This window comes from Hippoglossus stenolepis, chromosome 1 (assembly GCF_022539355.2).
Source record: "Hippoglossus stenolepis isolate QCI-W04-F060 chromosome 1, HSTE1.2, whole genome shotgun sequence".
In the NCBI taxonomy this organism is placed as follows: domain Eukaryota; kingdom Metazoa; phylum Chordata; class Actinopteri; order Pleuronectiformes; family Pleuronectidae; genus Hippoglossus; species Hippoglossus stenolepis.
In genome coordinates this window covers 32,622,900-32,637,144 of record NC_061483.1, presented here as the reverse complement: position 1 = coordinate 32,637,144, position 14,245 = coordinate 32,622,900, and the positions used below count along the sequence as shown (strand labels likewise).

Here is a 14,245-nt window from a genome sequence, read left to right as displayed (position 1 = left end):
AGGAGGTCAGAGCCCTGACATGTTGGTGCCAGGACAACAACCTCCATCTCAACGTCAGCAAAACAAAGGAGCTGATCGTGGACTACAGGAAGAGACAAGGAGTAGAACACGCCCCCCTCTCCATCAACGGGACTACGGTGGAGCGAGTCAGCAGCTTCAGGTTCCTCGGGGCCCACATCAGTGATGACCTGACCTGGACCAACCACACAGACTCCATCAGGAAGACGGCCAGACAGCGGCTCTTCTTCCTCCGCAGGCTGCGGAGGCTCAACATGGATGCCAGGATTCTCTGCAACTTCTACAGGTGCACCATAGAGAGCATCCTGACTGGCTGCATCACCGCCTGGTACGGCAGCTGCACCGCCCTCAACCATAAGGCTTTACAGAGGGTGGTGAAGTCTGCCCAGCACATCACCAGGACGGAGCTACCATCCATGGAGGACCTCTACACCCAGCGGTGTAGGAAGAAGGCCAACCGGATCATTAAAGATCCCTATCACCCCAGCCATAAACTGTTCTGCCTGCTGCCGTCTGGCCGACGGTACCGCAGCATCCGGGCCCGCACCACCAGGCTCAGAGACAGTTTCATCCCCCAGGCCATAAGACTTTTAAACTCCTCCAATCTGTCATAACTCTGCACCTTAGCATATTTGCACTATTGCATATTTGCACTATTGCACACACTTGCAAATTTTGATTGAGCATTGTTATAAGAGAGCCTGTGACCCAAGCATTTCATTGCAAGCGACTGCTTAATGTTATCGTTGTGCATATGACAATAAACTCTTGAATCTTGATTATTAAACCCACAGAGGCAATTTATGGATATTTTTACTGCTTGTGGTTTTGAGTTCACATTACCAATTCATAGTAATAGTTTCACAAAATGTTTTTCTTTAATTGATGGTATGCTTTTAAGAGACTTAGGTTCAACGATCATCTTTAAAACTGTTTCAGATTTTTGGAAGTCTGTCATTATATTCATAGGCTGAGGTATCCTAGATCTCAGGTAACACTACAGATAACAAAACAGTATCTCTTCTCAGATACAAATTTGTCTTTAAACAAAGATACAGTATCTGTGAGAAAAAAGAGGTACAGTACCTCATCTTCACACCAGTCATGGACATTCCACTGAGAAACATGTCTGGCTCTATGTCTCTTCCAAAGCTCCAGGAACAGAGTAGCTGAAAACACAGATATAAAACAGTTGAAGAGTAACAAAAGATCACATTGTATTGTGTCATTCATAACCATTCATAACATTGGACATGCCATTACAACATATTAGATATCAGAATAACTCAAATTGGAGCAGAGGACTTACCCCAGATTGCCATGAACATAGCAAACGCCACAGTGCCGTCATTGTCAAATAGATGACTGACCTGTGTGGATATAAACATAATATAAATGAAAAGCATCAGAGTGGCAATGCATACCCTGCACACGCTGTGTATACCCCAATCAGGCAATGGCAAGTTTTTTATGTAGCAATAATGACATTTCATAATGACTTCATTGATATCATATGATGATAAATGATTAATCTATGTACGATGTTGATTGTGTTAATCTTTAATGCATTTATCCTTTGAAGGTTGTAAGTGGGCTAGAGCCAATCTCAGTACACTGTGCAAGAAGCAGGGTGTACCGAGGACATAATTTTCAATTATTGTTCACAATAATTGCTGCAGTCTTACATGCTTCAATACGACGAGAACAATCAATACGACGGATCCCAAAAATAAAAAGATTAAATCTGGAGTATTAAATATTAGGTTACTCTGAACTCAATTTTTTAGAGTTTTTTTAGAGACCTTCAGGTGTATTTAGATTTTATTTTTTATGACTTTCTCCATCACTAGGATCCATACCTAGCTGGCCTTAACTCTAATCCTTGGTGGGTCATCAAATTTTAAAAATCACTATATATCATGTTAATGATGCAGTCCCATAATATTCATATCACATTCTTGTTGATACACCTAATTACATTAAGAGATGGTATTGGTTGTAACATCTCAAAACCTTTTACACCTGATCATCAATCCGATTTATTCTGTGAGACTGAATCCTGGTTGCACCAAGACAAATATTAAAGTTTGAAAGACTCATTGTCTACCTCATAGACCCAAAATGAATATCACAAAACCCAGTTCAACTAGTTACATTATTATATATCCATGTCCACCTGCACCTTACTCTGAACAACATTCGTGTAGATGTTTCCAATGACTGCTTTTGTTATTAAATTAACCTTTATTTATGCTCGAAGAATCATTGAGGGAGGACCTCATTTTCAATGATGTCGAGTGACAGTATACAACAAAATACAGATGTAGTGAATAAATCAACACAGTATATAAATATGATGCATAAAAATACAGACCATAAAGCAGTTTGAATCAAGTAAAACACAATGAAGATAAAACTAAATGGCTATCAACCATGGATTTAAATTCCCCAAGGGGGTACTAATTTTTAAGACAGTACTAAGCAGTGGCCACAAAGACACTAAAAGCATTTCTGCCGAGCTCTGAACAACAGCGAGGGGCCTGCAATGAAAGCCATTCATTTGAATGGGTTGATATTGCCCGAAGGACCAATGTAGCATTTAAGAGAAAGAAGCTGGTAACGTCCTAAAAAGTGCCTTGCATATACGTATAAAACATATGCTTATCACATCTCACCATCTCACATTTAACTTTTTTATACAGGTTTCCATGATGAGTGCTATTAACATCTCCAGTGATAAACAGAGCAGAGCAGAACGATAAACAGCATCCAAAGGCTTGAGTTTAGAGGCAGAGACATGCATTTAAATCACATCGTCGAAATCAGAAAAAAACAAAGCTTAAACAATCCTTTACCGACAGCAAATAGGAAAGTTAGCAATATTTCTGTATAAGAAACGATTTTTGTGTCGTAGCCTGTTGACAAGATTGTCAATATGATATTTGGAGGTAACTTTGTCGTCTATCCATATATCAAAAATGTTGTATTCTGACATGTTTGAGCTTGATACAGTAGAGATGCATAGGTCTTTTTAATACAAATCTCTTGCTCAATAGAATAACATAAATGTAGTTTTATGTTAATTAAAAAGAAGTTTAGGATCAGCAAGTGTTATATGCTGAATATTTAAGGACTGTTGCAGGTTCTCCACAGCTAACTCAGCTGAACCTGCAATACAATACAATATTGCGTCATTCACATATAAATGTGTGGCAATAGGTTAGGGATGAAACATTTTTATTAATATAGATTGTGAAAAGAATCGAGAATTGAGGTACACCCTTTGTTACTGATAAAATCTCTGGATGAACATGTTTTTTCACATCTAATGCTATGACAATGTCGTTCATGACTAATGGGATTGCAGAAATTGTGCTGTGCATAGACCTGACTCTAGAATTTTAGCTAAGCGAGACAATTTGGATATTGGTCTATAATTATTTATCTCCACCTTGGGAAAAGGGACCACAAAAGCAGTTTTTCCAAGCTCTAAGTACAACACCAGTAGAAAGAGAAAGGTTGGAAATGTGAGTTATCTGCTCAGCAATTAACAGAGCAGAAAGACAAAGAAAAAAATGTATCTTCACGAGAATCTAAAGTTAACTGAGAGGCATGATATCAAGAGGATGCATTTTAAAATGAATAAAAGGATGGTCAGTATTCGTACAAGGGTCTCCACCACAGATGTCACCTGGATCACATATGAGGTATCAGCAGACTTGACATGGGTAGGTATGATTATTACATTTTATTATTATGATTATTAACAACAGAGAGGAACATTTTTGTAAAAAAATGGTCATTAACGCAAGCTTGTTCATTGAAATTTCTTTAATTTAATTTTCCTATTTCAAAAACACCACTTGCAAGGATTTTGTCACTCCTATTAGAAAAAATGATATCAATCACAATTTATTTTAAGGGGTTCTTCAAATTAGGCCTGATAGGCCCATTTATTAATGGATATAAAATGAGACAGGAAGAGACCTCCTTTAGAAGCATTATACATCAACTATTATTTCAGAGTTGGTACACAGGGAAATTAACTGAATTCAATGATCAATAGCCCTGGGTACATTAAGGCCGATGAATTCAAAACATTGAGGCACAGTGACAGAATGTAAAATGGAAACAAAAATAAGATTTGGTATGAATGCCAACACACACACACACACACTGTGAGAGGGACTAATGTTTGATCTAGTTATTGGTGCTGGAGTAGACTTCTGATGTTTAAATAATCAATCCAAGACATTTTCTGGTCTTAAACTCATTGGGATTATTTGGAAAGGTTGTAGGCTGGGTAGCCGTAGGCCCACCAAACCAAACGGGAGAGTCAGAGTGTTGTGTAGGAGAGGGGGAGGTTTGTTGGTGGTGACCAACAGTGGCCAGGGGATGTGCTAAAGGGGAGTACAGGAGGGGGGGTTAGAATGGGAAGTGATATCCTAAGAGGGTACAATAGAGGAAGAGGGGGATTTCGCAGTGGGGGTGTTTGGAAACACGCAAGTGTGGAGGACTGGATGGCGTGCTGAATATTAGGGGACAGCATTTGGCTACCCTGCTTGTGGAATGAACTCCAAAAAGATAACACCCTCCCCCCCATTGGAATGTTTACGACATGTAGCGGGGGTCAGAGCTAATTAGGTGAAGGGATATGCATGTGTCTGTATGTGCCAAATTAGAGAAAGTTACTAGAGTGGATGCAACGAGAGACTGTGAAGAGCATAACAAACTAACATTACTTTCCAATAACTTATAACCAAAATATTACAACCCCACAAATCAAACTTATAAACATCACACAGAATCGAATAAACAGTCTTTGCTTAGCCTAGTATAATTATTAAGCCCAGTTGTGTTACCCATCCGTGGAAAGGGGAAAGGAGAAGTTGCTGTGCAGTTCGCAGTCCTGTGACGTCGTCTGGCTGGTTGTGTGGCTCCTGCCTTCGTGGTTCTGTTGAGCTGTGCAGCTCAGTTGCTGGTTGAAGTTCTCCTGCAGGACATCGCGTCGCTGCTTAGAGGTTTTTAGAGCTTGGATTGCGAGGAGGTTTCCTTGGTGAGATGAGCTGGAAGCTGCAACTCTCCTCCATGAAGTTGCAGGGAAAGAGCGGTGTGCTCCTCTTGAAGAGGCGGATGGAAAGAGGCTAGACAGCCTTCTCCCCTCGGAAGGATTGTAGAAAGAGATAGAAGAAATGGGGAACAGGCCTTAAATTGGCCTGGTGACCTCACAGGTCATGGGGCCCAGAGTGTCCCTGGGGGGGTTTTCACACCTCTGTGTGACGTTGATGCCCCTTGGGAGACTGAGTTCCGGAGGGTCTGGTTTTCTCCGGAACAAAGGGACATGCGGCTTCAGGCTTTTGACTGCACATATAGGCCGAACTTTGGTCTCACAAAAACCATGTCCCAACAGCGCCATGCGCCATTTTATATACAGGTGTGGCCATACGTCAGTCTGTCTATCCCTTCCGTTTCCACTCATCTCCCGTGGTGGCTGCAGCATGGTGTGGAAGAGCCTTTTGTTAGTCGTGACATTTTTTCGGCATGGCAGAGCCTTTGTTTGGTGTGGCAGCCTTCATGGTACACGATCCTCTCCGTACAGGTAATGCACTCTGCCGTTTCACTTAATCATGTGCATAATGGTCTCCACTCACGGCCTTTGAGGCTCTCACCATCCGGTTCTCCGTGAGGGTGTCAAGGTGGTATGTATGAGTTTATCCTTAAAAACGTTAGCTATTTATTTCATTATCATCTACTAAATCTGTTTATGTGCCTTTTTTGGCTCTTTGGCTCTTTTGATTTCTATGGATCAACCCTTAAAGGACACGAACTGTTATTAAATAGTTAGCTGTATTAATTTGTCTTCAATTAATTTTTTTCTTGGTTTGTGTACATTGACATTATCTTGCTTTGATTTGTATTGTTAATTTTGTTTATTGAATTTGGTAATTTAGCATTTTCCTGGATATGTATTCTTTTGTGATTTCATTTTCAATATTGATTTTTGGCGTCTAGAACTTATGCTGTTTTTTAACTCTCTTTTCTTCTTGTTCGACAGGTGCTGTGGGCCTTATGGACCCTTCACATTTTTGGGAGGGTTAGGGTTAGGGCAGGGCAGGCTTACCATGCCCTGCCAGCATTGGTAAGCCTGTCCTCATTACCCTGCATAAGTGTACATTTTATGTCATTATTAGTGTAATTAATCCTGGTGTTTGACATTTTAGTTTCTGTTGAATCAGTAGCTATTTTTGTTAAACAAAGTATATATATTTTTTTTAAATGAAATGAAATTTAGCTTGAGTCATTTCCTGGGGGGTAGAGTGGCCAGTCTTTCCCATTTGCATGCCGAAGTGTCCTTGGGCAAGACGCTGAACCCCGAATTGCCCCTCATAGAAAAATAAGTGCTGCCCATAGATACACTGTATGAATGTGTGTGTGAATGGGTGAATGGCAAACTGTACTGTAAAGCGCTTTGAGTGGTCATCGAGACTAGAAAAGCGCTATATAAATACAGACCATTTATCATTTAGCCACACACACACACACACACTTGATATGTACATATGTATGTATTATTTGGTTCCTAATGCTTTGTGATCTACTTTAAACTTCCCAAAGGTTGATGGGTTGGCAGCCCCTGCAATAGACTGTATATAGGTGTTCTCTTAAGCCAGCTGCCATTGCCTCATTCTACTGTGAACTTACAGAACTGATTGAAGAGAACAGATGACCAGACTAGAATGTCGGAAAAGAGATCAGTTCACCTTAGCATAGCCGCAGGTGTCTGACAGTTGCCACACCTTACACCTGTTGTCACAGCGAGGACACATGATGATGCTGGAGTTACACACTTCCTTACTGAAGACACACACAGATCAAGATTAGAGGGTTGCTCATCAAATAGGCCAGGTATTCTTTGATACTACCACTAGACAAACTTAAAGTAACACATTTTTAAACGCCTTTAAAAGGACCTTTACAAATACAGTTTTCTACAGTTCAGGACCATTAACCACATATTCTTACATCTATGTAGCTAACTCACATGAGAGGGTTGGTGTTGAAAAAGGCAAGTCCATATAGGAACACCACAACACCCAGAGCAGCAGCTGGAACCAGCAGCTTGGTGTACCAGCCTAGCCACAGGTAGTACAGAGCCACCTTCTCTCCAAAGTAACATCTGGAGGGGAAAACACACACAAACAAATACATCAACAGACCAGAGACTGGTACATTACTCACTGATAAAGTTGAAGTTTCCCCCTCTTTTGCCCTAATTCTGAGGGGCTGAGGACAGCAACCACTCACACTTTTTCTATCAGACGGAAGATGAACACAGATTTCCTGAGATGGCCAAGTGATCCAGAAATGACTCACAAAAGGCAGCAAAAAAACATTATTTTTCATTCTACATAAAAGTAATTCTGTCACTTTTCATATGAATGAAATAGTGCAACATTGGTAGACTAGTTATTATGGTAACAAACTTGGAAACATGCATAATTTGCAGGGCGTGGGGTTCTCCCCCCAAAACAAGGACTATTTAAATGCACAACTCGGCAGGTGACCTTTGCAAGGGACATATTAGTTTACACTAAACTTTTGTCTTTGATTTACCCTGTATGAAACAAAGGGGAGAATAATCATGAGAGTGTCTGTCCTCGTCCTGTTAGATCTTAGTGCAGCATTCGACCCTATCGATTATCAAATTTTATTACAGAGACTAGAACAGTTAATTGGCATTAAAGGAACCGCCCTAAACTTGTTCCAATCCTATTTTTCAGATCGATTCCAATTTGTGCAAATTAATGATGAGTCATCTGTGCACATCAAAGTTAACCACGGCCCAATTTTACTCAATTAAACTCAGATAAAACAGAGGTTCTAATACTTGGCCCTAAACACCTTAGAGACACATTATTTAATGGTGACAATGTGGGTCTCCCATCAAAGTCAAGAAAACTGCATGCCCCACCCTGCCAAAACAGGAAATATAATATTGCCATTGATTCACTGACTTGATGTCGTTAACTGGTTGTCCTGTAAACAGGCCCGACCATCGAGCCCACTCTCTCTTCAGTTGTTGCTGCTTCTTTCTCTGAGAATAATGGAAAAGAAAATCAAAGTACAGCCTACAGGATATAATGATGAACAAAGAAGTTTCACATCACCATGCCAAAATCTGATCATGATTTTTTTTTCAGTCTGTAAATATTTTGTGTGTTCATTTTGATGGCACAAACGTGAATAATGAAAATCTATATTTGGATGAAGTAGCTTGTGTGTCAGATTTAGCGGGTGCTAGCTGTTATGTCAGATAATATTAAATATTAGTAATGTTTTTAATTAATTATTTAATCAACATGTCATATTTTATGCTCAGACTTGCTTTTCTTTGTAGTGTACACTGAGCATCTTTGGCACAAACATTTCACCAAGATGAGTTTGGTTCTTTATCTGGTCTCATGTTCAGATACTTGGTAGTCGAGCATTGAGCAACACTTTTGACTCAATAAAGGAGTCACGTTGGGACATTGGGACAGCAGCAATTTTCTTAAAGGTTAACTCACCTCGTGAAGGCAGAATATAGTTTCAAAAACATCTTTCATCAGCAGCTCCTTCAAGTTCTCTGAGAGAAGAAAACACAGCATGGCAATAATGTTCTATATCACATCGTGTGTCAAATCTCTTCATTATTTAAAAATATTCATGGTTACCTAAAAGTCTGCATGTATGAAATATTGTTATATTTGCCAGTGGTTAACATAGCCACAGATTATATCACACTCACCCCCTGTGTTGATAAAGGTCTGATGAAGAATGAAATGGACAATTCTGATTCTGTAGAAACATAAAAAAGTTAAATGGTCTGTTTTTATGTTGTGCTTTTCTATCAATCAATCAATCAATCAAATTTTATTTGTATAGCCCATATTCACAAATCACAATTTGTCTCATAGGGCTTTAACAGGGTGTGACATCCTTTGCCCTTAACCCTCAACAAGAGTCTTGCTGAGCACTTCAGCCATTCCTACACACATTCATACAGCACATCTGTGCAGCACTTCCCATCACTCACAAACAGCTGGCACAACCATCAGACGCAATTTGGGGTTCAGTGTCTTGCACAAGGACACTTTGGCACATGAAATGGAGGTGCCGGGGCTCGAATCACCGCTCACCCACTCTACCTGCTAAGCCACAGCCGCCAAAAGAAGAAGAGTTCATCAGCAACCCACTGTATGTAACACGTATGTAACACCATCCATCTACATTCTTTTTTCCAACATTTGTCTGTATATCTTTGCTCCCCTTCCAACCTCATGGTTTTGGTCTTTTCAGACAAAACCCAAGTGTGTTGGGCTTCTATGGTGCTGAATACTACTGACAAAGCCTTTTTCAATGCCCAAATGCACAGCCTCAACTGTCAGACTTCTCTATTTCTCACCTGCATTGTATGCTCACTATATTCTATACATTCTGCTTTTATGTCAAAAAATGTCTAAATATTTGTCACTTTTCACGTGTTACAATGCAAACATTGCTGCCTGAGGAACAAAACTAGACATTTTTTGTGAAACACATTTCGGCTGGATCCATATTTCCCGCCTCTGAATGGAATTATGAGGATTTTAGAAAAGTCTATATTCATATACTTCAAACACGTTATAGTGAGTTGAAAATAGTATGAGGCAGCATCAGCGTTATGGGCAGGCCTAAGGTGTCCAGGCCTACCTAAGCAGTTGGGGCACCTGATCCTGGCATACAGTCATGCTGCAGCCATGGAAGTAATGGTAAGAACATAGGTTCCACTTATGTCAGCCGAGAACAGAAATCTGAGGCTGCAGTGGACACAGGCTCACTAAAGTTTAACAATTGAAGACAGGACAATGTAGCATGGTCTGTTGAATCTGGATTTCAAGTGAGGCTGCAGATAGAAGGATTAGAATTTGGTATCAATCAATCAATCAAATTTTATTTGTATAGCCCATATTCACAAATCACAATTTGTCTCATAGGGCTTTAACAAGGTGTGACATCCTCTGCCCTTAACCCTCAACAAGTGTAAGGAAAAACTACATGAAACCATTTACGAACTTGTCTTGTTGACACAAGACATGAGCACTTTTGGGCCACAATTTACCATATTCCAATGGCTTCTTTCAGCTTGATAATGCTCCATGTCACAAAGGAACTGACAACTCAAACTGGTTTCATGACAATGAGTTCAGCTTAAATGTGCAGTTGACAAATCTGCAGAAATTATGTTATGTTAAATCTCAAAAGAATGTATCCAACATCTGGTGGAATCCAGAATAGACAGGAACTACCTAGTGTTACTGTGGGGTTCCTAATGAAGTGCTCATTGAGCATTTATCTATATCTTACATATACAATTGTTACCTGGTAGCCTGGGTGACAGCCCTGCTCACATCTCCACACCAGTTGCAAGAGTCAGAGACCTTTAGGAGATACTGGTAGTCTTCAAACATCTCACTTGGAGCACGCAAGCCGAAAAATACTTTGTCATCATGAACAATCCTCTAACAGATAAAGACACACAACACATGAATTGGTTATCTTCGATTCTTACAGTCATTTATAATATTAAATAGCATGTCAAGTCACAGTATTTTTAAAAGACTCACAGTAACGGTGATGCTTTTCTTCTCAAGCTGCTCGATGAAGGCCCTTTGTCTCTGAGCTTTTTGATGGGTGTCATCGTCCTCCTTGTGGGCAACTAGTACGTAATCAAATGTCCTGTGGGTGGGCTGTTCAAACACAAAACACTGCCAGTGATTAATGTACACTTATGACTGAACAACACATGAAGCTGGGCTCCAGAGTGCAACCATTTTGGTTCGCGAGACATGTACACACACAAGATCCTAGAGGAAACGCTGGCTAACCTTATACAATACAAGGCTAAAAGCTCTTCTTAATCATCCCATCTGGTTTACCGAGCTGGTAACATATAACCTTTGCCAAATGTTTAATTGTTATTCAAGAGCAATTTTTGTTAACAGAGCCAGAGAGTTTGTTTTATATATTGTTTTGGTTGTGTGCGGTTTATGTTTTATTTATTAAGGATATTTTAATATTTTTAATTCTAATTCAAATGTCAGACTGAATATTCTTTAAAATCAAATTTATTGCTATTTGAAAGGGTGTACTTGCATGATTATGCTATTACATTTTGATTGTCAGTGGTTTAAAATGGTTTTACAATGATGAAAATAATGTAATTTATCGTTATTTATTATAACTAAATAAAGTACAGTTCAACAAAATTTGTTATTGTGACAGGCCTACCTGAATATTTTTAATAATGCACTAAGTCAAAGGTTTCCTTGTTCAGTTTGAAGCCTTACTTTATATCCAGGCAAAATACAATGAAATATCATGAACTGAATCGTTGTTTAATCTAATCTGAAATCGAAACGAAACCTTGTAAATCGGAATCAAATCAATTTAGGAAATCAGTGGTGATACCCAGCCCTAGTTAATAAATTACCAATAATATGGAACTGTCAAGAAAATGTATAACAAGTGTATTATTGCGGGCCAAAAGGTGCAGTGAAAAACCTTGGGGTGCACGTAAATTATGTGCTGGTGCACCTAAATGAATGGAGCCCTCAAAATCTTTAAGTATTTCTTTAGAATTCTTGCCAGCCTCGCTGGGCCCCGTTTCTAGGCCGCTTCAACTACACGATTACCATCCTGGAGAAGTCAAACATTGAGCCTGAGACCATCCTTCCCCCCTCCTGTGTGGTTAGAGCAGCCACATGGGAGGTGGAAACCCTGGTAAGGGAGGCCCAACGCTCACACTCTGACCCAGGTAACGGCCAACCTAACACTCTCTTTGTGCCTGAGTCAGCCAGGTCCCAGGGTCATCCAGTGGGGGCAGTCCTCCAAACTCGCCTGTCACCCAGGCTTTCATCGCACCCTCACCTTCGTCCGGCAGAGATTCTGGTCCGGTCCATGTCTCAAGACAGCCGTGCATTTGTGTCCGCCTGCTCCGTCTGTGCCTGCAGCAAGGCTTCCCATCAGCCTCCAGCCGGCCTCCTGCGCCCCCTTACCTGTCCCCAGCAGACCCTGGTCTCACATAGCTGTGGACTTTGTTATTGGTCTGCCACCTTCACAAGGTAACACCACAATATTAACCATTGTTGACTGGTTTTCCAAGGCTGTCCATTTTGTCCTCCCTAAACTGCCCTCAGCCACAGAAACTGCAGATCTCCTCACCCTCCATGTTTTCTGGTTGCATTGAATCCCCTTGGACATCGGATCAGACCGGGTTCTCATCTCAAGTGCGGAAGGCCTTTTGTCGGGTGCTGGGGGCCAAGGCAAGTCTCTCTTCCGGATACCACCCACAAACTAATGGTCAGATAGAGCGGGCAAACCAGGACTTGGGGTGAAATCCTCCATACTTTGTTAGGAGCTTCCTTGTCTTGATATCAGTGGTCTCTATCTCCTCCTTTGGCCAGGTTATTTTACCAGCTGTGTTGATGGCTCAGACCACCATATTTTTTATATTAATATTAAATATTTGTTCCTGCCAGCTAGACGCACACGGAGCAAGCGCTCCTCTCCACAAGCCGAGTGAGTGAGTGACAGCCAGGCGGCTCAAGATTAGACGAGCTCCACTGGCCGAGTCAGAGTGCGCCATGCCCGGCTAGATGCACACGGAGCGAGCACTCCTCTCTCTCTCTCACTCACTCACTCACTCACTCACTCACTCACTCACTCACTCACTCACACACACACCCACACCACATAATTAACATTGTGTTTTAATTTGTGTAGAAATAATCCATCAATTCATTTACCTTCCATTATGCTACAAAGTGTGTATTCTAATCAATGCTGTAAATAGCCTTATCTTTCTGATGTTCTCCATTACACGTGGCATCTATTGCACTTCTGTCCGTCCTGGGAGAGGGATCCCTCACATGTGGCTCTCTCTGAGGTTTCTACCTTCTTTTTCCCCTGTTAAAATTTTTTTTTTGTAGTTGTTCCTTACTCTTGTTGAGGTTTAAGGGCAGAGGATGTCCCACCTTGTTAAAACCCTATGAGACAAATTGTGATTTGTGAATATGGGCCATACAAATTATTTGTTTCAAGTCTAACAGGTAATAAAGCAGGAGTGGGGAGCAACCGGGCCTCCGGGCCGTATGCGGCCCGCAATACAGTTTAATCTGGCCCGCGAGGAAATTCATAGATACAAAAATAAATAAAATTAATAAAATATAAACTAACTAACATGACAATTACTTTTTCCCTTTCCAAGAGAAATGGACAAACGATTATAAATTTTTGGAAGTGAAAGGCAAGCCAGTGTGCCTAGTTTGTGGAGATGCGCTCGCTGTAATGAAAAAGGCTAATGTTGAGCGTCATGACAGCTCTTAACATGCTAAAGAACGGATTTCTAATATAGCAGAAGATATAGAAAAAATATTTTCAGTTTTTCTCTCTGGCCTGCAATGAAACAACAGACATAACAAATACCACTCAACTAGCCATTTTTGTCTGTGGGATTATTGCTGAGTTTGACACAAGGTATGAATTGCTGTCTTTGCAAGCCATGCATGGCACCACAAGAAGTGAGGATTTGTTTGAGGAAGTATTTTTGAGAAACCCAGAAAGACAGAGAGAGAGAGAGGTGAATAGAGGAGTCTGTGTGTCTATTATTTTGAAAATCCAGCCTCCTTTTCGGGTTTTCTGGTAACAGAGTCATCTTTCCCTCTATGAGAGGCTGGATTTAAAAAATACCCCCCCAGATAGTTACATACTTATTATGTGTTACATACACATAATAATTATAAGCAGTATACAGAATAGTAATATGTGTAATGCATTGCCTAGTGGTGTGTGGACCACAAAGCACACATAATTAAAATGGCCCTCGATTGGCAAAAAGGTTCACCACCCCTGTAATAAAGCATATTTACAGGTTGTGATAAGGTTAAGGTTACTTTATTTGTACCCGTATGTAGATTTGTTTTGCAGCAATAAAAAGAGAAGGCATCCATCCAAAACAGTACAAAATTATAAACACACAGACAGAAGACAAGACCACAAAAACCATGATGAAAAGTGCTCAAATGCATTGCTATCAATAGAAAACTGGATAGGGACAATAGTGCAAATGTGGCTATAACCCTTTCAAGTGAACAATTGCAGATGGAACAAAACTATTTCTGTGCCGTTTTGTTTTACCCCTTGGGGC

The 14,245-nt window shown here is 40.5% G+C and overlaps 1 protein-coding gene across 1 annotated transcript in view; it reads right to left on the bottom strand.

Moving 5' to 3' along the window:
* The window catches only part of LOC118106041 (anoctamin-9), a 207,854-nt gene that overhangs the window by 156,954 nt on the left and 36,655 nt on the right, over window positions 1–14,245 (bottom strand). Inside the window, exons 4-12 of the mRNA XM_047339454.1 lie at window positions 10,665–10,787; window positions 10,420–10,559; window positions 8,807–8,856; window positions 8,586–8,644; window positions 8,034–8,113; window positions 7,061–7,195; window positions 6,780–6,873; window positions 1,328–1,388; window positions 1,105–1,187 (exon numbers count right to left, since the gene is read on the bottom strand). Coding sequence (XP_047195410.1) covers window positions 1,105–1,187; window positions 1,328–1,388; window positions 6,780–6,873; window positions 7,061–7,195; window positions 8,034–8,113; window positions 8,586–8,644; window positions 8,807–8,856; window positions 10,420–10,559; window positions 10,665–10,787 — 825 coding nt within the window. The remainder of the gene's footprint in view (window positions 1–1,104; window positions 1,188–1,327; window positions 1,389–6,779; window positions 6,874–7,060; window positions 7,196–8,033; window positions 8,114–8,585; window positions 8,645–8,806; window positions 8,857–10,419; window positions 10,560–10,664; window positions 10,788–14,245) is intronic.